The 22,752-nt window shown below is 39.5% G+C and overlaps 6 protein-coding genes across 10 annotated transcripts in view; 2 read left to right on the plus strand and 4 right to left on the minus strand.

The window, feature by feature from the left end:
* LOC106157305 (glypican-5) overlaps positions 1-4,465 on the minus strand; it is a 39,925-nt gene extending 35,460 nt beyond the window's left edge. The window contains exon 1 of the mRNA XM_086996621.1: positions 4,085-4,465. Coding sequence (XP_086852747.1) covers positions 4,085-4,313 — 229 coding nt within the window. The 5' untranslated portion in view covers positions 4,314-4,465. The remainder of the gene's footprint in view (positions 1-4,084) is intronic.
* Positions 4,466-4,837: 372 nt separating this feature from the next.
* LOC106175829 (uncharacterized) lies at positions 4,838-8,135 on the minus strand. The gene is made up of 4 exons (XM_013557988.3): positions 7,966-8,135; positions 7,194-7,400; positions 6,302-6,477; positions 4,838-6,125 (listed from the first exon to the last, which is right to left on the minus strand). The coding sequence occupies exons 1-4, from the start codon at positions 7,992-7,994 to the stop codon at positions 5,551-5,553; spliced, it is 987 nt and encodes a 328-aa protein (XP_013413442.2). The 5' UTR covers positions 7,995-8,135; the 3' UTR covers positions 4,838-5,550.
* A 781-nt stretch (positions 8,136-8,916) lies between these two features.
* Positions 8,917-12,078, plus strand: LOC112042772 (uncharacterized). The gene is made up of 4 exons (XM_086996471.1): positions 8,917-9,280; positions 10,003-10,316; positions 10,586-10,698; positions 10,967-12,078. Exons 1-4 carry the CDS (start codon positions 9,252-9,254, stop codon positions 11,528-11,530), a joined length of 1,020 nt encoding a protein of 339 aa, XP_086852597.1. The 5' UTR covers positions 8,917-9,251; the 3' UTR covers positions 11,531-12,078.
* A 786-nt stretch (positions 12,079-12,864) lies between these two features.
* LOC106175841 (uncharacterized) lies at positions 12,865-15,455 on the plus strand. Its single transcript, XM_013558006.2, has 4 exons — positions 12,865-13,212; positions 13,892-14,088; positions 14,364-14,436; positions 14,896-15,455. The coding sequence occupies exons 1-4, from the start codon at positions 13,011-13,013 to the stop codon at positions 15,084-15,086; spliced, it is 663 nt and encodes a 220-aa protein (XP_013413460.2). The 5' UTR covers positions 12,865-13,010; the 3' UTR covers positions 15,087-15,455.
* A 377-nt stretch (positions 15,456-15,832) lies between these two features.
* On the minus strand, positions 15,833-19,134 carry LOC106175820 (kelch-like protein 15). Its single transcript, XM_013557977.2, has 5 exons — positions 19,022-19,134; positions 18,571-18,810; positions 18,040-18,246; positions 16,577-17,813; positions 15,833-16,231 (listed from the first exon to the last, which is right to left on the minus strand). The coding sequence occupies exons 2-5, from the start codon at positions 18,703-18,705 to the stop codon at positions 16,062-16,064; spliced, it is 1,749 nt and encodes a 582-aa protein (XP_013413431.1). The 5' UTR covers positions 18,706-18,810; positions 19,022-19,134; the 3' UTR covers positions 15,833-16,061.
* Positions 19,135-19,608: 474 nt separating this feature from the next.
* LOC106175865 (GTPase-activating protein skywalker) overlaps positions 19,609-22,752 on the minus strand; it is a 34,137-nt gene continuing 30,993 nt past the window's right edge. For all 5 annotated transcript variants that reach the window (XM_086996707.1, XM_086996706.1, XM_086996703.1 and 2 more), the window contains one exon: positions 19,609-22,664. In XM_086996707.1, coding sequence (XP_086852833.1) covers positions 22,529-22,664 — 136 coding nt within the window. In that variant the 3' untranslated portion in view covers positions 19,609-22,528. The remainder of the gene's footprint in view (positions 22,665-22,752) is intronic.

The following is a 22,752-nucleotide window of genomic DNA, read 5'->3' on the forward strand; positions in this document are numbered from 1 at the left end:
GGACATCTATGAAAATATTTTTTTAAAAAGATAAAAAATCTTAAATTGAAAGAAAAAACAAACACTTTTTCTCCTCTCAACAATCTTAGAGAAAAAGAAGAGAACAAAACTGAACAAAACTTAATTTGACATGACAGTCAGCAATAATAAACATTCAAATTCTATGCTGGTATTAGGATTCAGATACTGTGGTCAAATTAAGATAAACTGCCGACAGACAGCAGGCAGACTATTTTCACCTCAAGCTAGGAGACAGAACCAAAGACTAGCATCAGAGGGTGATGAATAGCTGAAGAGTCTAGACTACATCTCCCTCATCTTGTATCACATGATGTACAGATCCCACCAGACAAACTGTTACAGCAAGTTATTTCGAATCAATGTGTTTGTTTGTCTTCTTATTCCCCCGACCCAGCATATAACTGAACAAACATTTAATTCCAATCCAAATACTTCCGCTACCGCCATTCTGTCTCCAAACTAGGATTTCTTTTCTTTTTTCTGCCAAACTGAATGTTTCTTTCACAGACTAATCACGAACCCACTGCCAAACATCTTCGACAAAAGAAGTAGAAATCAGCTAATTGTTACAAACTCTTGCCAATTACCACACAGAACCATATGAAGCAGAGAATAAGACGGAAACGTTCGCCTCTAATTAGCACAGGTAAAGAATGGCAGGTCTCTGGCTGTGGCAGCTGGTTGCTAAGCAACCAAGACTTGGTCCTTTGTCCAGAGTTAGTGTAGAGATTACACCTGCGACCCAGGTAAATTTACCTCCAGTCTTGTAAAAAATTCTAAAAATCTCCAACTGAACTTTCATATGAATAAATTTCAATTTATTAAAGACTCCCCCACCACCCATCCCTCATCACCATCAAAAACCATAAATGTACTGTTTTCGGCCCTAACCTCCTTATACATCATGTGCGTTCTTTGTCCCTTGCTGCCCCCTAGGTCACAGGTTAGTGCCCCTCGGGAAACATAATGGCCACTTTAAGTCTGCGGCCCAATGAGCCATGGCCTTTTATAATCCCATGCACAGTCCTGTAATAACACTTGGGCAGGGACATTGTCAGGGACAATAAGATTAAAGTAACTATGTTGTAGTTAATCCCCATACATTGAATAACATGGCGCAGGTCGAAGGTCACATATTGAAGAGCCCGCGAGCACAATGGAGGAAGGCAGTTAACGACAATATGTGTGTTTAGTTAGTGCAACGATGGGCAATGAATGGTAATATAGGGATGGCTTTTTGACACAACTTGACTGATTTGCAGGGAGCTCCTGTTACCTTTGTAAACAACTTACTAGGAAAAGAATAGTAAATTTTCTTCAATCAATATAATATTGAAAATGTTGTTTAATCCCCAATATTCATACCTAAGGTTTCTTCCTGAAATAGCTACCTTCACCAAGTAGACATTGAAATATTGAAGGAAAACAATATTTTTTTTTTATTAACTGTTTATTGAAAAAAAATGACTGCTTCATTCTTAGCACATAACATAGCTAATTATTCTCCATGTTACAGGAAGATCATTTAAATAATGAAACCCATGCAATAACCATATACAAATTTACCAGTGTACCTATAATTAAATTCAGCATTCTTCTTGAAAATTAAAAAGCCAGCAATTGGTAATCTTTTGGTAAGTTTACGCAACCAGATCCACTTCTCAGACAAAACATTTAACAAGCCACCTGACTTTCTTTGCAACTACTGTATCTGTTAGGTAATATATATAATTATCTTAACTTCAGGGCCCCCCCCCCCCCCCCCCCCCCCGTCTTCCTGTTCCTTCCTAAATTCAAATATTTACAGCCCCCATTAGAACTGTAAGTTATCACACTTCATGCCATGCTTTGTAATTAGCGCTCCAACAAGCACTTATATGACAAAAGTAGATCATATCTTCCATATTCAAAACAAGGTAATTTTTCTTGTTTGGGAGCTGATTCATTTCCTTATAAATACTTTGAAAATTGTTCAACAGATATGATAATTGTCATTCTAAGAATTCACAACTTCAATTGAAGAAATAAGGTGACTAAATGGATGTTTACTGAAAATGATAATTTACTGAAAAATTCAATATGAAAATTCAAATCAAATAAAAGTATACTGAAAACTTTTAATTTCTGCAAAAAGAAATGTCACAATATCACTTGTGATGATAATAAATCATGTTTCTTTGAAACTTCCTTTTAAAGAAGAGTCAAAATATCATGCCCCAAGTTTGAAAAACATTAAATCATTTCATATATACGCTTAACATATGATAAAAATAAAAATTTATAGTAAGTGCCATGCAATGCCATATGATAACGTTACTAGTAACTGATGCTAATATCAAGAGTACAGACTTGAACCCAGACCCTAGGTCATGACCCCTGACCCAAGGTCACAACCTCTGACCTGAGGTCACTTTATCACCAGACAGAGAAGACAGGAATATTCTTTTTTATTATAACTGGTTGGTCTGCCTCAGTTGTAGATAATGGAAATACAACATGTTTGGAATACAACTTCTTAGGAAACATATGGCCCCCTGTTAGGGTATACTACAAGAAGCTAGAAGTGACCTGAATAACAAATACTTCAGAACTAAATATAACTCTAGCCAATGGCTTTGTTAGACAGAATGTAATGTGTTTTAGAATAAATGTTATCAAATTAAGATCTGCATTTGTCCACTGTTCTTTTTTTAACCAGTAGGAATCTCTTTCAACTCAATCATATTTGTGTTACTAAGCACTGACTGGGGATGTGGCATGTGCTCAACTTGAACCCCAGCATAAAATGCAATGTCAATAAGTTTATTTTCAGCCCAAGTTTGACCTTGTCTAAACATGACCTTTATTTCAATCTGATCAAAAAGTGATACGAATGAATTTATGACCAACACAAGTTTGTTTTTGTCTAAACACGACCTTTATATCAATCTGATGAAGAAGTGATGTTTATAAGTCTATATCTAGTCCAAGTAAGTCCTTGTCTTAACGCGAGTGTCATACCTGGAGAACCCGACCTCATGTAATTTACAGCCAACTTTGCATAACAACCAGGACACAGGTAGAGCCTCCCCTGCAGCCTGCCTTGCCTTGGTATTGAATACACTATTGTCAGACTGCGTAGTGAATACTTAATAACTTCTTGTCACCTCAGGGATTGCCACAGCAGCGGGTTAATATGGACACTTAACCTGGCTTTTAAAACACTATTTTTTCAAGTGTGGCTGTACTTTTTTATATATTGAAATTATTATTATTTTTTTTTTTTGAAGTTGTTACCTTCTGCCCTTTCCTCTGTATATGAATGCTATAATTGGATTATAATAAAAATATTTGTTTTTTATACATTGTATCAACTGACCAAAAACAACATTAGCTATTTTAATTTGTCCAACTTTGTTTGTTAAACACAATGCTGGTATGAATCAACAGTTTTACTGACTGACGTTTGATTTCAACGAATTGAAAGACACCATTACAACAAACTATAAAACAAGTACATTAACCCATGTGACAAACTAATTTACCCACTGACAGTAAATCACACCTGCTTAGCAACTTGACATTTTATAAAACCTTTCAATGTTTTTCTATTACTGTCTTATAGCAACTTTCATCAGTAATAAATCCGTGATAAGCCTGACTGCCATATCCAAACAATTTCCCTTCTTTGTAACTTTTCAAATGTGCCCTTCAAATGATTTAAGCATATAAAAAAACATCTTGCAGCAATTTTTATCAGTGCTTCTCTGAGCTTTAAGATAAAGACTGAATGACTGAAACTCGAAATGAAATGCGAAATGCAATTTACAATTCTGAAATCTCATCCTTCAATTTAAAGTTAATTCAAGAACGGGGGAAAAGTCAAATAAACCCCAGAGTCAAAACAGGCACGTCCCATACTGAAACGCTGTTATTTACTGAAATCAAGTCACAGAATATTAAACTTCGGGTTAACAGAGCTGGGTGATTGTAATTTTTCCAACTTGTATCTTATTTCCAAATTATGCTAATTATAATTGAAATTCCAATTAAAGTTAACGAACTAACAATTACACATTCTTACCATGTGACACTTTCGCCGGCACCAGGCTAGCGTGGCCAGGAAAAGTTTTCCCAAACTCTTCTCGTACTTTATGACAAGCACTTGACGGACTCATACTGTTTGCCGTAGACTTTGGAGAGGCGACGACACTGCCACTATCAGCCGTCTTCAGCGAGTCTTTCTCTCCCGAAGTTTGGCATAGTAAAAACAGTACTAAAACTCCGTGGATATGTCTAAAAATTGCCATCATGGCTCCGTGTGCGTAGTTCTATCCTTTCCGTTCGCTGTTGGTTACATTGAGGGGGTATTTAGTCCGTTTACGGCGAGCGAAACACAAAGCTTATTGCCCTCTACGCAACACACTCGCTCTCCGTGCTGTAATCTGACCTAATTTACATACATTAGTTTTTCTGTCACGCACAAAGCGGGATGCTTGACTTTGATTGGTTGTTTTTTTACCAAGGTGGTGTACTAACTAAATTGAGCTGATGTGCTGTGTTAGAGAAGATTTGTATCGATTGTTTTGCTGAGAAACTAGATTGGATAAAGCTCATCGGTGCACGGACATGCGAAAAAGTCATCTCACAGGTGCAAGTGATTTCTACGAGCTTTAATATGAAGAGCTGGCCGGGGTTATGTTGGGGCAATTGTTAAATTAAAAAAATTGAAAAGCACAGTCAGTCAGTATAAAAATGCTTAGAGTATCTCTCAATGCTGGCAAACTTTAAAATCTGACGAAATTTGATTCAAAATTACGTTGTAAAGTAAAGTAAATAAATAGAATAATTAATTTATTAATTGAAATTCCAATTAATTAATTAATAATCGCTTGGACCAATAGATACATTAAATAATTTTACGGAATTCATCCGCTAAAATTATTCCAAAGTCGATTTTCTCCTAGTAACGAATCCTTGCTTGCTTTATCCGTTCCGGCACTTGGATATTAACTTCAATCTTTAAGTTTTAAATGACTGACCAGTCATCTTGTACAGTTAAAAAGGTATCAGGTACTTTTATTTTACTATTCATAATAATTTAAAGATCTGAATTGGAATATTTTAGTAGCTATGAAGGATATGTTGACTCTGAAAATATAGCTTTGAGAAATACTGATATGGGCACAGCTAATCGATGTTATACATATATCAATTTTTCATTAAAATGATAAAGAATTATTTATGAGGAATATTTAGTCAGCCCAGGGAACAGCTATTCATGAATATTCAGCCAGTCACAGATAAGATCGCCATTAGTCCAATTCAGGGACAACTACGTCCACAACTGGTGCTTTTAATTGTAAAATATGTCTTTTCGTTGATAACAGACACAAGTACGTCACATCCACGTGATCAAATGAACTTAACAGCGACCTCTGGTGGTAGGGCGACTGCATACTGTTACAGGTCCAAAATTATTTTGAAATAAACAAATAAACAAATTAAAAAATAAAAGTGCGTTGATGGAAATGAATTTTGTGTTCTATACTAAGCCGGTAAGTTCCACTGTGGACGCCACTCCGGCCCGTTCGGTTCGCCATCATTGAAATCGTACTCCAAATCTCCCGCTAAAAGTCGGACCTCCTCAGACCTTCCTAGCTTCGAGTGGGTCTTCATAACTTTGCATCCAGCGTAGTTCAAATCCTGGAAATAGTTAACACCTTGCGCCGGCCAGTGCTGCGTCATCCGTAACTCTTTGTAAGCGCGCTTCTTCACTTGCATGTCCGCGGCGCTTGCCCAGATCGCTGGAGCCATGGCGACGAACACGACGTAACGCCATCTGCCGGGGTTATTGCGGTTTTTCATTGGCGGGGCGTTTGCATGGACTGTGCGGGAATCCCAGAGAATCATGGAACCTTTTGGGGCGGCGATGCGTTTAATCTCGCAGCCCTTACTTTTGTACCATTCCACCTCCATTGCCTTGAGTCGGTAGAAGTCGTTGTTGGTCGGCAGGGTCGGACCGTGCGGGAAAGTTCGGCAAAATTCGTCGAAGTATGTTACTGATGTTGGCATGGCAACGAAGCACCAGTCGTCTTCTGCCGTGTCTTCCAGTTGAACGGACCCTGAGGAATATATGGTCCAAAATTTGAGTCATGTTTGACGCAGCATCGTGGGCAAGTTTGAGTGTATGCCGCAAAACAATACGTGGAATCTTGCAAAAAAAAAAAAACTGTCGAAGAACGTTAAACTAAGATTTTGACAAAAAATAATAATCATAATAAATAATAATAACGCCGACCTTGATAAGCGTGCAGTCCGACACGCTTTGCTGACTGATCTAGATGGAGCCACTGGTAGCAGTCCGGGGTGTGGAACTCCTCCTCACCGCCCTCTGGCGGCCGTCCAATCGCCACAGCATCGAAACTGGACAGTAGCTTGTTAGTTCCCCATAATTTTGCAAACACCGGTTTTGTTCTGTAAAAGAAATACATTTAGGAGTAGGAGGAAGGGGTCAGGAGGGCGAGTTACACCCGCTCTCCCCTTTTTCAACCACTTTAGTCTTCAGGGCCGTAGCCTGAGCAAAATGCCAGGGGGGGGCAGTAGCGGACACGAGGGGTCGAAGCCCCCGAGGGGGGAGGGGGTGGGAGGGGGTGTCCTCCTCCCACGGTGTGGAAAAATTTTAAAAACTGTACGTATAATACTGCATTCTGGTGCATTTTAACTGTTTTATTGCTCAATAAGAAGTCAGAAATTGTGGGTTCATTTTGCCATAAGTATAGCTCCTCTAAGGATAGCTCCCTAAGGGAGGGTGAGCTTTTTGGCATGAACTGAGTTGGCTAAAAACAGTACACCTTTGTTAACAGATTGTTGAATGATTGTCTAGTGGCCATGAGTGCATTTTCTCACAGAATTGATACCAACTTTGCAATTATTGTTTTTCACCTTTGCGATTATTATTTATTTATTTATTTTATTTTTTTTGCACCTCAAATCCCAGGGGGGGCAGCTGCCCCCCCCCCCTGCCCCCCCGGAGGCTACGGCCCTGGTCTTAAGCTCAAGAGAATGGAGAAGGAGGACCCCCCCCACACACACACACATTTGCGTGCCAGGTCCTACATGCTTGTTAGTGGTGTGGTGCAATTTTAGAAGTTTTTTTTTTTTTTTTTTTTTTTTTGCGCTTCCAAACTTACTTGAGTCGTACGGCCCAGGTGGCCTCGAGGTGGCCAACGCGGTAATGCTGGATCAGGCTGCGCTTGCTCTTTGGCCACTCACCGTCCTCGCGCAGCGTCGTCACCCAGGTGTGGTACTGCTGACGATAGGTCTCACACTCTTCGGCCTGGATGACACCTTCCAGGACTGATAGACCGTTCTCTCTCAGCTCCTTGAGAACCTCTTCACTGAAATGAACAATTTGGTGTTATTGGTGACCTCTAATCTAAAATCAGCCAGGGCTTGTCACTGTCTCAACGTGTAGTATGACGGGAAAAAGATTTTAAATTGCACTACCTGTGGTTGTAACGCGTTTTGTTAAAATGATTCATTTCTTAACTTGTCGTGTAAAATATTCTCAGAAAAGGTTCTAGCTACTTTCTGTTGTTTATTCCAACATTCTCGGTTCAAATCTGTTGAGAAAATTACGAAAGTTGAGGGGGGGGGGGGGGAGGGGGAGGGGTTGAAATATTCACAAATATTCAATCCTTTTGCAATTTAAAACCTCATTTATTGGTGACCAAGTTATTCATTTTGTTTTTGCCTTTGCATGTCGATTTTATTTGAGTCTTTTAAGAAACTAGTAAAATTGGCTCATAAGCTTTACATGGAAACTACGCTCGCTTCATTTGTAACGCTAACTGAAGATAAGGAAACGAAGCTGATATTTTGTCGCGAAACTTTATTATAACGCCCAGTCCTACAATGCGTACACCTATAATCGATTTTATGGGTTTCCTAAATGTAACTCACCACCAACGTTCGTCACTGTATTTCGGCATGATATCACAGAATTCAGTATCCTTATTCAGTTAGTTTGTGTCTTCACGTCCAAATTGGTAGTAAAGAGGTCACGTTATCAATTCACACACACACACAGACGCATACACACATATAATAAAGGTCTTATTATATACGCTATCGATATTAGGCTGATTTCACCACAGAGTGCAAGTCTAGTTCATTTAGGGCGAGTAATTAGGTCAAATCCTCAGTAGTAACAATAATCAACTATGGATCTAAAACGTGTAATCCATTGTTTATTTCTGTTAAAAGCAGGCCATTATTCACACTTCTGTGATGAGAATAACATTGTACCGGTATTGGTGGGACAAGAATGTACCTGAAGAATACCTTGACCTCATTCAGATTCCATGCGCGTTCATCATCATCATCATTGCTCTTCGTCCCGCGTGGGACATAAGGCCACTTTTGTGGTTTCTGTAACAATTAATTTGAACCGGGAGGGTTGTTGGCCCCCCGCGGTAGGTTTTATGTCAGGGTTTTCCTTCCCATAGCCCGAGCCTCGTTAGCCTAGGCCCGCTAGGACCTAGTTTCCAGGGTGTACCACGGGGAGGAGAGGTTGACTTGAGTGATCTACGGGTCACCGGCAAGCTACTTAAATTTCACCTTTCGCCCTTGTGGACTAGCCGGCCTTAACAACACTGGATGTGAAGCCAAGCGCATGAACACCCCTACACCCTACACGCGTTGCTTAACCTTTTAAGTAAAGAATTCACACCCGATGTATGTTCGATCTATTTATCCTTTCTAGATAATTCAACATAACTATCAACTGTGACAATTGCCAGAGAGGGGTATTTTTTTACGCGCCGACACAATACACAAACTTTCAAATAACAATAATAAATAATAATTTTGAAATGAACTTTTTAAATGAGGCCACCGACTCAAAGTAAGAATCGCTTTAACGCTACTTGTTTATGTACAGATATTATAAGTAAATACAGATAGTTTAAGTCAATGGAGATAAGAGGTTATCGTGTTGACTTGCTAAATGTGACAAATATATTTCAGTAACAGTGTAACAGCGCACGTGGCTAGTAACACGTCATATCAGGCCTCTAGATGACGTCATCGTGATAAGTCTCCTCTCTCTATATATATAAAAGTGGGCTGAGGTTCAACCGAAGAACTGATGTGCTTTGTTATCGTGTTTAATTGTTTGATAATATATAAAGACAACAACTGTGAAAGATTCCATCAAATGTTTACTTGAAAGTTTAGACTAAATCAGAATGGTCAAGTTCGGTGCACCAGGATGGAGGTAAGACTGGCTTGAAGTACGAATAACTTTAAGGGTTTTCTTTTTATTTTCAAATTTCCTACAGCTTAAAAGAATTCAGTATGCCAAACATTTCAGCAAATTTAGATGTGACGAACTTATATGGAATAGATGTACAAACTTTGTGGTTTTAAGGCAATGGCCTTTCACAATGTAGAGGTAAAGAAAACGTTTATTTTAAGACTAGGCCCTATATTTGAGGCTGTGTATCAGAATTTCCCCAGAAAGACAAACCACCACCACCAACCCCTCTACCGCGAATTTGCAACGTTATCGCTCAACGTACCCATTTCGGGTACAGCTTTGTCTTTAGTAAGTAACTTATTATTATTATTGCCAAAACCTAACAACACAGTCTTTTCCATTAGCCCTGGATGAGTTCATCCACAGGGAACCGAAAAAACAGTTTTCCTTTCTACTTCGGCGACTTCACCAAAAATCGAAGCAGAAAACCACGTTGACAGCTGTGGACAATTGATTAGACCGCCCAATTAAATAAAAGTTGTGCAAAATCTTACATGTCCCCGGAAGTGACGAAATCCCGCGAATTTCAAATCTCAGCGTGCCCTATATCATGTTTACAGAGTCGTTATTAATTACCAATCTTTCAATTTTCAATTTGACGACTGGCCTGATCGATATGTAGGAAAAAATAATTTTACAGTCAATTAATCTTTTTTCCTTTTTTATTAATGCTGAAATAGCCAAAGTATGAAGCAGGAACTTGACGAAAAAGGCGTGGTGGTCGTCGAGGGCCTCTTATCCAGCCTCGAAAGCGACACCTATAGGCAGCAGTATTATACTTGGGTCACAAACCTTTATCCGGACGGTAGGTGGCCGTCCAACATGAAAGGCCTGATCACTAGTTTCAAAGTTGGCCACTTGGAGGCGTCGTGGGCTATCCGTCTGAAGTCCAAGGCGGTGTTTGAGGAGTTGTGGGGAACAGCCAAACTGTGGAGCAGCATAGACGCTGTAGCCATAGGACGGCCACCGGAGGATGGAGTAACAGAGTTTGCTGGTATTTAGCCCACCAAGTCCTTATTTTTTATCTTAATAAAGGCGTTGTATTGTTGACACTGTCTCACATAACACATTTTGCTTGGCTCAGTCGGCCCCTTTAAATCATCACATTCATTCCCATGTTACTTTTAATGCATTACATTTCCAACATCCATCAGTATGGGCAAAAGCCAAAAAGTTACATGGCACCATTGTGCATTACATTTTACTACATGATCACCGTCACACCTAACACATTCTATGAGCTGTGTTTTCATCTCTCCCCAGAGCCTGGTTCCCATTGGCTTCACGTTGACCAGGGTGCTCATAAGGAGGGACTGCATGCTTACCAGGGGGGTGTGTACCTGGAGGACACAGACTGCGATGATTGGTGCTTTCAGGTATGAACTCCGTGTTGTACAGGTTTCACCGCTAACACAATGTCACACCCAGCAATCGCACCTATCACAATGACGCAGTACGGTGCTCTTAAAAAAGTAGGCAGTAGGCCTGTGTGTGTGTATTATAGAATTGTAACAGCTTTTGTTCGGCGCCAGACCACGTACCCCATTTCTCTGCTCCACTTTTTTGTTTATCTCTAAATCACTGTACTGTATTCACGGTAATCTTACTATTATGTTCAAACTGATTGCAACCGCTTTTTTGTAGGCGATTTTAGGCTCTCACAAGTATCACCAGGCATTCTGCAAAACCTTTCCCAACGCAGTAAAGATGTCGACCATCACCGATTTTTACCCATTTGAAAAACCTGGTGAAATAAAATGGTTTGAAGACAGAGGATGCCAGGTGAAACGAATCTCTGCGCCAAAGGGATCAATAGTCATCTGGGATTCGCGCACCGTTCACGCGAATATCCGGCCAATCAAAGGCCGCCAACACCCTGGTAGGTGGCGCTATGTTACAATGGTTTCCATGACGCCCGCTGCATGGGCAACGCAAGCCGATCTGGAGTCCAGGAGAGAGGCGTACAACAATCTAAAGATGACGACACACTGGTCCTCCCAAGACGTCAATGTATTGGGGGAATACGATATCAATCAAGTGAACACAGTCACTGAGCTTCCTAGTAACGCGAGATCTCGTGAAGCGCGCCTCCTTGCTGGAGACTTGGAGTATGATTTCGAGGACGGTGAAAGCAATGGGCCAGGAAAACCTAAATGGAATACAGGACGCACAGAAGGGGGGTGGTTTAGTTGGTGCAATATTATATGATCTACAATGTACTAAATATGCATGTTATCATGTGACCAGACTTATAAAGAAATCAAATTTTAGACCAAAACATTTGAAAAATTATTGTGCAAAATGATTTAATTGGCCAGTTATTGGCTGTCATGATCAGTCAACTGCATGTAAGTACACAGTATTTTTTCTAGTCCCATATATCATATCAGTAGCCAATTTAAAGTTTTTTTTTTGATTTGATTAATCTTGTGTAACGAAACTGAGGGTCCGTGTAACAGAAAAGCCACCCTCCATATACTGGTAGTGATAAGGGTTAGGGTGATCTAACTGGGTCAAAATTTAGGGCGAGGCTTACCTATACATATGAATGGAAAGCGGATTCTCTATTATGGGGTACAATTTTCCAGATTGAGAATGCAACATTACTTTATGACGGATGTGTGGCGTGGTCATTGCCGCGATTTTGGAATTTGACGTAATGCCAACGGCTTTTTTCATGATAAAAAATCATCGTGTGAGGTAGAAATGTGCGTGTCTTAAAGAAAAATATATGTCAGATCTAAAGTAATTCTTGTTGGTTTAACTATTGAATCAGTCCTTATAGGCCCTAATCGGCCAGGGGAGGTTAAAGACTAGAACACTGTGCAGTGCATAAGGGGGGCCAGCGTACAACTTTTTTATGCGACAGAGATAAATGGGCAATTCAAAGGTTTTTAAAGATGGTTTTAATATCATCTTTTTAGCATGAAATTTGTAGATGAGTGAATCCATAAAAACACGCGGACTCCTTGTAAACTTTTAACAACTTGGTTCCACCATATATATAGGGGGCCTATATTGCATCTTGTATCAATTTATGAACTACCCCTCCTGCCAATGGGGGCGTCTCGATAGTCCGAAGGTTCATTGGTCCGAAGGTTCATTGGTCCGAAAAGTGGTAACATTTTCATCGATTTTTTACTTAAGGGTTCATTGGTCCGAAGGTTCTAGAGTGAACATTCGGACCAATGAACCTTCGGACTATTGAACCTTCGGACTATCGCTACGGCCCCCTGCCAATTACGCGACAAATTACTTTAAACACTGTGTAAGGCTCGACTTGTCACGTATGGTGACAATTCATTTAAAGTCGCTGCATCTAGGGAATGGAGTTTATTGCCACTTTTAGACCAACTATGTAGAATAGACTCTCCAGATTCTTCTTTGATAATAGCATAAAAATGGTATACAAATAACGTTGCAGGAGTAATTTTTGACGAGAGACGAAACTTTTTTGGTCCCGCTCAGTAGTGGATTGCTACTGCTGATCACGGTCACATCTCATAGGTAGAATTTTCCAAGGGCACGTTTTTACTCGCGTTTGATCGGCATCAATAAATGTCGCGCGTTAGCGTGTATCTGTACAAACCACATGGCGCGTCAGCTCAGTAGTTGTTAGTGGACGCAAGAGGTGAAGAAAAACATTAAATAAATCGTACAATACAAGTAGAAGTAGCAGTGGACTGCCATGCCTGCTCCGGGACAATTTCAGAAGTGCGGTTGGGGAGTATTCGGCTTGGAAAGCTGGCAACCCTTGGATAAAACCGCTTCAAATTCGGCCCAAGTTCAGCAGAGTCGATGTTCCGATCCTTCGGGGCCCTCCGCCACGGCCGCTGAACCACACGCAGGAAGAGGAGATCACGAAGAGGAGCCGCCAAATGGCAGTAGAGGTAGGGTAACATTGTTAAATACCACAATGTAGAAGTGGAACAAGGTGCATGAACGTAATCTCATCCTTGTTGCTTTTAACTTTTCTTAGGGGGTAATATTACACTATTTAGTGTCGATGAGCAAAACCTTTGCCTGATGTTATTTAGTTTCAAAGGCTGTATTCCCAGAGCTTTTAGATCGATCTATCCCCGCGGGGAGTCTCACTAGATTACTGTCAGATAATCTGGCTTAAACATCCGGCTTAAACGTACTACAAACTGTAAGGGGGTAATTAACTTTTGTGTCCGCTCGGCTGACAGCTATTTAGCATGAACCCCCAGGGAGTTAGGTCGATCTAAAGTAGATCGATGTAATCTCTGGAAATGGGGTCTAACTAAGGCTGTATTCCCAGAGCTTTTAGATCGATCTATCCCCGCGGGGAGTCTCACTAGATTACTGTCAGATAATCCGGCTTAAATGTCTGTCCTGCCTACTACAAGCTGTAGGAGGATAATTAACTTTCATGTCCGCCCGGCTGACAGCTATTTAGCGTGAACCCCCAGGGAGTTAGGTCGATCTAAAGTAGATCTATCTAATCTCTGGAAATGGGGTCTAAGAATAATTCCTTTTTATCATCCTATCTAGAGACCATGAAAAACCTCTTTCATAGTAGAGTATAATAATATATTTTTTCTTCAGAGCAACCAACAGGCAAGAAACTGCTGGCCAAGTACAGCTATAAGGCTGCTGAAGCCAGTCCTCTAGGACAGCCAGAACTGAGCGTCACTCAGGGAGAGCAACTGTTCCTGGTGGAGAAACATGGGACAGAGGAGCACTGGTGGCTAGTGAGGAATGGAGAGGGTCAGACGGGATATGTGCCTGCTTCTTATATGATGGTGAGTCAAGTCCAATGTCTGGTGTACATGAAAAATTCTGTCACATCTAACACACTCTTATATAACATATTGTCACACCTAACACACTGTCACACTTGACACACTAGCACAATGTCTCTGCTGATGGTAAGTCACATGCAGGTAAAACTGCCCTACACTTAGAAAAGCATTTGGTTCAGGACCTGGAAATATTCATTTTAAACTGTATCAACTTTTAAAATAATCCTTTCATGGGGAGGTAACATTTGATAAAAGATATATTTGTTTGTTGACAGGTGCTGGATGATATGCCAACCTCGTTGCCATGGCTACAGAATAGGGCAGTTAAACAACCGACAACAGCTCCTGGTAATAGAGAGTTTCATCAAAAAAGCAGTATGGTAGTTCACATAATGTGCAGTGAAGGAGTGAATAAAGAGATAAATATATTAACAAATAGATACACTTGAATTAAAGTACTCAAAACCCAGGGAATACAGACCTCAGCCAAGACAAGTAATTATCTACCAAATGACCATTAATTACTTGATGGATCATCACCATCTAGTCACTTTTAAGTAAGCACATTTCTGAAAAATTTTCAAAACCTGTGCATAAATTTTTGCATAATGTAACACTCAGACAAACTAAGGGAACCGAAAACAACCGGGGGTAACAAATGAAAAGATGAAGTTTTAATAAGAAACCATATCAGATTGATTATCATCGCTTGACCAATCAGCACATACAAGATATAGAGAACTCCTGGAAATCTTAAAGATTTTATTTATCAAGTAAAACAAAATCTCCATCCTCTCTCTCTCTCAGGTCCCTACAAGCCATATGTGTCCGCCTATGCCAAGTCCAGTCCGGACTCTGCGAGCCAGGGAAGTGACCAGTACTACTGTAAGGTCTGTGATAAACAGTTAAATGGACCCAAGCCTTACAGTGCCCACATGAACAGTAGGGACCACAGGGAAAATGTGGAGTACTATGGAGAAGATGGACCTGGATACTGAATGTGGTTTTAGTGGTTGTTTATATGTAACCATAGGAAAATGTGGAGTACTATGGAGAAGATGGACCTGGATACTGAATATGGTTTTAGTGGTTGTTTATGTGTAACCATAGGGAAAAAGTGAAATACTATGGAAGAGGTAGAATTTTGTTCTAGTTTTTTTTTAAAGCAAAGTGCCAAAGCAGCAAGCCCACTGCTGACCTTGTGGGATACTAATACTATAGAGAATATTGAATTAGATAACTAGTATTATTTGGTTTTTCTTTAAGCAAAGTGCCAATGCAGCAAACTCACTGCAGAAATGTGGAATACTTCAGGAAATTACCTGGACACAAGACCTTGTTTATGTTGTTCTTAACAAAAAAATAAATATTTAGCATTGTTGTTGAAAGAATAAAGTGGAGAACACTTGTTCTGGAAACTCTTTGATGATGTGTTGTTTGGATGGGTAATTTGATATTTTTTATAGTTTTGGTATTACTACAGATAAAGAGGATATACTTTAACATTTTCTTGTGTGTGAGAAATGTAAACTAATTTGTTTCTGTTGTTGAAAAAGAGAAAAAAATTTAACGCCCACATTTAATGATAAAGTGATTCACAAAACGAGCTGTTTATGTTGAAATCCTAAATAATTTCCTGCTATCAAACAACAATACCCCCCCCCCCAAAAAAAAAAAAAAAAAAAAAAGGTTCTACTCCGTCCAGACATGCTATTAACAATGTTTAGTGGGTTTTGAAGAAGAATAAAATAAGAATATCTATTCTGGCTCGTTATTTATTACACAAGAAAAGTCCATGCCTGTAGAATGTGTTACTCTGTGCAAGTTTTTAAAGTGCACTACACTTCGAAATGAGAGTTGATTAACATAGCTTTTCCTAGTCCAAAATGTAATGATTAGCACCTATAATCCTAGCAGTGACATATATGTATATATATATATTTTTTTCTTTTTTTTTTTTTAAGTGTACTTTCTCAGATCTTCAAACGTTCCACATTTTCATCAGAAAAATTAATGAACAGTTTGGTACAGACAGCCGAGGAAAGATTCATGTGGTTGGGAGCCTTGGCCAGCTTTGACCATTGGTCAGTAGGGAGATCATACACCCAAATCTCGTCCTCCGCCGCGCTGTAATGCTCTCTCCCTGAAATCAGACTTGATAATGTAAACAATAGTTATAAATAATGAAACTTGTACTGGAGAATTTTAAACGGTTGACTTACCAAGAAATGAAATTGTGTATGATCATTTTGAAGAATGTTATCGGCAAGCCTACACCAAATTTATAAAACGGTTAAAGAGCGGAACACACCCTCACACTGACACATTGAGGAATCAGAATTGAACACATATGATATGCACACAAAACTACTTGTATTAATTAAACTATCATCTTCAGGAGCAATTTAAAGAAAGTGCTTCACTTGCTGATTTTAGAAACCTTATTTTTTTGTCCAGTGATCTGGATAAAGAAATTATGTCAGCATACCTATGGAGTAGATCTTTCCTTCCATAGCTATGTAGTGACCTATAGATCGTCCAGAGAATGTGTGGGCAAGAAGTGTCCACTGCTCTGTCTGAATATCGTAACACTCAATGGGGGTCTGTCCAGTATTTGAGACGCCATGACGGGTTATCCCGCCCAGAACAAAGATCTTCCTGTCGATGGCCACCATGTCATGCAGTCGTCGCGCATAGAAAATTCCAGGTTTGGATTCCCACGTGCGCGTCGTGAGATCAAAACTGGCAAATGTGTTGACAGGCTGTCTATCCGTGCTGGACACACCCCCTGAGATGTAGATTTTATCATCAGTGACGGTGGCTGCATGGGAGTGGGTGGGCTCCAGAAGGGGGATCTCGTCTGTCCACATGTTGGTGTTTACATCATAACACTCCACTGAGTCCAGCACAAACAGATTCTCGCTGCCTCCTCCCAGCACGTATAACTTATGACCTATTGCAACGAGAGCAGAGTCTAACCTCAGCCTCTTCATTGGGGAGAGCTCCTGGACCTGCAAATGGCGGGGATCAAAGCGACACAAGGAGTTCATCAGTGTTCCACCCCCAAAATCTACAATACGACAAATGTATATGAAGTTATCAATGACGGCCACTCGACAGTCACAGCTACCACTGGTGTTACTGAACAACTTGTAGAACAGTCCACGCTCATGGTTGAACGCCGTCACCTGGAATGGGCGAAATGCTGAACCTTGGTGAATAACCACTAGGCTCTTTTTCGTTGTACGAATTTCAGAACGTTCGTTAATCACAGGCTGGCGACAGCAGACATCGAGGCCATATTTGAGGCCTTCGATGACATACTGAGTGACCCTAGTGTTGGTCCGCATTAGGTAGTCCTCCCGCGCTTTTTGCAACTGAGGCTGTGTCATTAACGCAAAATGTATATGACTCATGATTTTCTCAGCGTGCTGAAAGCGTGCTTTATCATGGTGTAGCCATTGATTGACTAGCTCATACAGACGGAATTCCGATGATATCTTTAGCGCATCGCTCGAGATGTACTGTATCAGTTTCTTAGCATCAAGGTTGATGAAACTTTCAGTTTTACTGAATGCCTCAAAATTGTCCAGAATATGGACGTCAAAGTGGTCCGTGACTTTGTTCAGAGAATAGACGTCTGCTATCTGGAGAAGTTCATCCGCATTTTCAAAGTTCAACTTGGACTGGATGAAGTCACAGCACAGGTCTAATGCTCTGTTGACCTGGAATGAATAAAATATTGTTGCATTATTGTGACAAGGGTATGTCCCCTGTATCTCTAAACCTGCTTGTCACCCTATTAGGATATAATTTAACAGGAATGATTTCCACTGAAGCTGCACTTTTCTGCAAATACTTCTATGGCACATATTCTGATCATCTTTCGATTTCACTTAAACTATTCTTAAATAATTTTACATAAAAAAGCTACCATGGTTCATGCTTTACCTGTAAATGACTAGCTGCATTCAAAACCTCTGTCAAATTGTCAAAGTTCAAGATTATTTCTCCACAGTACATGAAGTCTATGATCTGCTGGAGGGAGTCAGCTGTCATCCCCTTTAATTCCACAGAGTTCTCATTGCTCTCACGCATGTGACCAGTGAACATGACACGGAAGTAGTCGCTGGCAGCTGCCAGGAGGGCCCTGTGAACCTGGACAAAGGACGAACAGTGATATGTGTATTGCATTAGTGTAAAATATTTGTTTTTATTTCTAACATTGTAGACACCATTGATTAATAGATATTTTCCAGTGCCATTTGTTTACACTACTTCTGAGTTGCCAACTATACTCTTCTTATAAAAAAAAAAGAAAAAACAACAAAAACAAAAAATCAGCTTTTGTCATTAAGAACCATTCTGTTGCCGATAAATTGTCAAAATATTTTAAACAATAATAAAGAAAGCTAGACATTTGCTATCAACCCCTTTGTCAACTCCAACACTGAAGTAAATCTTCAATATTAACTGTATCACCTTAAACTCTCGGTCCTCAGCACGTATTGTGAAATCACACAACTGTTCATCTTTCCTCAGCAGATTCAGACTTTGAATGGTGGCGTCCCCGTAGCCTGGGTCCCGTACTGCCAGATCGCTGTCCTGCTCCGCCATATTGGGATGACCTTCTCAAGATCAGCTATAACATCTGTTTTTTACTTTGTCGGGGGGCCTTCATGACATCTGGGGCCTTCCACATATAGCAGTACGTAACGGTTTCTGAAAATAGTGAACTCGGTCAGTGTGTGAAAATTAGGCAACGTACTACGTATACATGTGTTTACAATCCACGAGTGCAACGTTGAAGGGCTGCGGCGAAGCTGAACCAAAACATTGAAAGGAAAGACTGTACCGTTAATTTCCGGGAGAGTTCAAAGCACTCCTTTTACGAATGCTACTCAGTGGTCGACGTCTGTGCCTAAATACTCACTTTAAGTCAGCAAAACACCGGTCCTTGGAAGCTTCGTACAGTAGCAACATTCTCTCCTGGCCATGGCCGGAAGTGAGGGGAAGTGAAGGGGGGGGTTACCAGAATGCTTTGCGGCTTAGACAAACGAAATGTGGTAGAGAAGACCAAGAGACTTGGAGTGTTTTCAGGCGAAGCGAAATTTCTTTTAATAAAGATAATTATCGTAAAATGATAAACTTCATGATAATTATAACAAACTCGAATGCAAGAAAAATTCTGCACGAAAAAAACAAAAAATTATTTAATGAAAAGAAAATCAAAATTTCACATGCTGAATAAAGACTCACCCAAAAAAGTTATTTTGAGTAAATTATGAAATAACCATATTAGCTTAGATAAATATTTTGACCAAACATTGGTGGATAATGCACCCAACATTCATTACATTTTATATTCACTGAAGATTTTCCCACTCAAATACATATTTTTTTTATCACTGAAATACAACATGTTTCCGAATTTTTTTTGGTAGAATGTATAGAAGTGAATAGGCCGTCTCTAGTACTAGGATATTGCATTATGAAAAATAACAAAAATGAGAGCGCAGACACTGTACAACATTATAATTTATTACACAATAGTAAATGACATATTTACAATACTGCACTGCCCTTCTTTCTTGATCAGTCTCGATCTCACGTCCACAAATAGAACAAAACTTTAGCATGTACACAATAAACATATGCTAAACAGAGATAAGACAGATGTCAATCAAGGATTTTTTAGTTTTTTGTGGGTACAACCGCTCACCCTTAGATGATAAACCTACATTTTACTACTAAAATTACCTTTGAAGCAACTGATAGCCACTTCCACTTGAAAAAATTAATGTGTCATTATTCATGATTAACTTATAATTTAAGAAAGGATTTTTATAAAATTGAATACATTTCAACACCTCCAGGTGTCACTCCCAACGCAATCTGCCAGTGTTGTCACATCTAACACATTCTGTTTGATCCAAAACATTTGGAGATAACGAGTGAAAGGACCACTATAATAAATGGTACAGTAGGAGAATTGATGGAGAACCTGTGTGAAAACATATCCATAAGGAACAACACTGATTACTTTATCTAGTGAATCATCCATACCTTTTGAATATTAACAATGCAAGTATAATATCAGAGATAAGTTTTGGGAAATAACCAATATTTGTAGGTACATAAATTATGATGATCAACAACACAAAAAGAGACTGAATATTTACTTGTTGTAAGTGTTATATACTTCTTAATTCACTTGACTTAACCTGTCTAGGCAAAGCCATTTTACAAGTTTTCAGATGTTACATTATCTGTAAATGTCATACTCGATACTACCATAAATGGTGATAACTAAGCTGGTCACAGGTGCACTGTACCAATGGCAACTTATGTCACAACTGCACTGTACCACTGAAACAAAATGTCACAACTGTGATGGACTACTACATAACTACATCTACAACAGAGTCAGATTCCCATCAAGCAACTAGCTTTTATTGCTTAAAATTAATGAACTTATAATCAGAAGTATGGCAACATATGATGATAGGATTCAAATGAATAACTGAAAACCTGAATGCAAAATAATTTACACTCAGACAAAGATGCAATTATATTTCAGTTTAGACTTCAGCAGGAGGCCAACACTAGGTTTTGGAACGCCCTCAAGCTGTCATAGATAGAAAGCAGGCTAATATATACATATCATACAAATTAATTTAATCATGCAAGTATAATGGACTTACCTAATGAGGGTAATACTATGTGTCTGTGTTATCGGTAGAAGTGTTGAAATATTTTACAATTAATGCAGAAAAAATCACTATAAACATGCTAAATCTTATCTGGACAGTCCATTTCCGTTGTTAGTAAATTGCTGAATACAACAAATCAGTCTCAGTCCTACAGCCAACATTCTTAGAAGGCCTTCAAAGGAAATATACTGCAACTACCTCCTCTTTTGTCAATATTGTTATTATAGACATATTCCAGTGGATATCATCTTACTTAGGCCAAACCCACTTTTGACACGTTTTTCACTGCCACACCCTCGGGGCAATATCTTAACTTTTCTTGAAGTGTTTATCCATTCACATTACTGACTGAAGAAAGGCTTAATTACTGTACTTTTCAATAAGCAAGCAATCATTTTAAGAGTAGTTCTAATATTGATGACAAGAATCATATCACTGGCCTATATATCAAGAGACAAGTTTGTTATTTACAGAAAATAATCGAAGATATCCTTATAAATTAATATTTGATTATGGCATAAAATTACATGCAGTTGGTTAAGGGCAGCCTATATTGCCTTGGCTTTGGTTTAAGTTTGAAGAAAGCAGGCTAAGTCCACCACTTTGAAAGGAAAATAATGTTTATAATAGTATTATTGAATACTGAACATAGTCAATTGAGGGCAGAATCCCACTTTCTCTCAACTATAGATGGAGCTAGTTACCAAGACAGGCAGATGGCAATAATAGCCAAGGTAAGATCTAAACTAAAGTCTTACAGTAAAGCTTATCTGTGCGTGGGAGTTTTAACAGCTATATCACAGACTCTCACCAATATTCAGAAGTGAAAGATATGTTGGCCTACTATCATATTGTGCCATTCACTGTTCTTCTAATACCATACATATCTATGGAAGTCGTTGCCACATTTACAAATATAACACAACGCGGCCTTTACAACAAGGACACAGTCTTCAAGACAACACCACAAGAGGACAGCACATGCTTTATATTTGTTATGGATAAAAGTCTCTTTCAGCATTTTCCATGAACGTGTCAGCATTAAATGTGCAACAGCGTTGTTTTTATTGTGACATCAGAGAATCCCATGGCAAAAAGCAGCTTCTGCAAACCTTCATGACACTGCGGCTGTGTAAAATGTGCCAATTCAAAATTCAACCAACATGCAACCAGTTAACATGTACTTTAGTGTTGGTACTCCTAACACAATCTTCCAGTGTTGTCACATCTAACACATTCTGATAGTGTTGTCACACCTAACACAATCTTCCAGTGTTGTCACATCTAACACATTTCAATAGTGTTGTCACATCTAACACATTCAGTACAATTCAGTCTAATACACTTGGGGCTAAAGCAACAAGAAGTAACAATAACCATCTTCTGCTTGGTGGAACCTCCACCCTTGTCCTTCACTGTGATGCCATCAACAATCTATATCCCATTATTATCCTCTTCTAACAGAATGACTGCGCTTTCAACAGAATCCAAACCACACAAGATACTTCAGGATACAACAATGAGTACATTACGATACTAATGTCGTTATTACTTCCAACAACACACTGAAGAAGACTTTCTGTTGGAGGCACGTTTGGTCCAGGTTGTTGTATTTGCGTATTGAGTAACTGTTGAGCTGTTTCATCAGATCAAAAGCAGACATTCAGCAGTAAACGTGTGGTCAGACCTGGGGTCTGTGGCGCAATGGTTAGTCCAATACCGGCCCGCTAACTGAAGCCGAACACCTCCACAACCTTGCAGTGGAAATCTCCGTCTTCGCACAAAGGTTCATTTTCAAAGGTGTTACATCGTTCTGTCCGACCCTGGAAAAGATTTTCATCAAGCTGGATTCCCTCGCCATCTCTGAAATGCAAAAAATATAGCTTTAGTGTAAACACTACAAACGCGTTGTGTTTTATTTCAACTGCATTGGGATTTCAATACATGTGTT

This window comes from Lingula anatina, chromosome 10 (genome assembly GCF_051362555.1).
Source record: "Lingula anatina isolate TDL-2025a chromosome 10, LinAna3.0, whole genome shotgun sequence".
Classification (NCBI taxonomy): domain Eukaryota; kingdom Metazoa; phylum Brachiopoda; class Lingulata; order Lingulida; family Lingulidae; genus Lingula; species Lingula anatina.

Excerpts from the sequence above, each read along its gene's own strand:
- LOC106175829 (XM_013557988.3), bottom strand. The coding sequence starts at position 7,994 with ATGCCGAAATACAGTGACGAACGTTGGTG. Across the intron at positions 7,401-7,965 it reads TACAGTGACGAACGTTGGTG|TGAAGAGGTTCTCAAGGAGC; the intron begins GTGAGTTACATT and ends TGTTCATTTCAG. Across the intron at positions 6,478-7,193 it reads ACCTGGGCCGTACGACTCAA|AACAAAACCGGTGTTTGCAA; the intron begins GTAAGTTTGGAA and ends TTTCTTTTACAG.
- LOC112042772 (XM_086996471.1), top strand. The coding sequence starts at position 9,252 with ATGGTCAAGTTCGGTGCACCAGGATGGAG. Across the intron at positions 10,317-10,585 it reads TGGAGTAACAGAGTTTGCTG|AGCCTGGTTCCCATTGGCTT; the intron begins GTATTTAGCCCA and ends ATCTCTCCCCAG. Across the intron at positions 10,699-10,966 it reads GCGATGATTGGTGCTTTCAG|GCGATTTTAGGCTCTCACAA; the intron begins GTATGAACTCCG and ends GCTTTTTTGTAG.
- LOC106175841 (XM_013558006.2), top strand. The coding sequence starts at position 13,011 with ATGCCTGCTCCGGGACAATTTCAGAAGTGCGGTTGGGGAGTATTCGGC. Across the intron at positions 13,213-13,891 it reads GCCGCCAAATGGCAGTAGAG|AGCAACCAACAGGCAAGAAA; the intron begins GTAGGGTAACAT and ends TTTTTTCTTCAG. Across the intron at positions 14,437-14,895 it reads ACAACCGACAACAGCTCCTG|GTCCCTACAAGCCATATGTG; the intron begins GTAATAGAGAGT and ends TCTCTCTCTCAG.
- LOC106175820 (XM_013557977.2), bottom strand. The coding sequence starts at position 18,705 with ATGGCGGAGCAGGACAGCGATCTGGCAGTACGGGACCCAGGCTACGGG. Across the intron at positions 17,814-18,039 it reads ATGCAGCTAGTCATTTACAG|GTCAACAGAGCATTAGACCT; the intron begins GTAAAGCATGAA and ends TATTCATTCCAG. Across the intron at positions 16,232-16,576 it reads AGGAAAGATCTACTCCATAG|GGAGAGAGCATTACAGCGCG; the intron begins GTATGCTGACAT and ends GTCTGATTTCAG.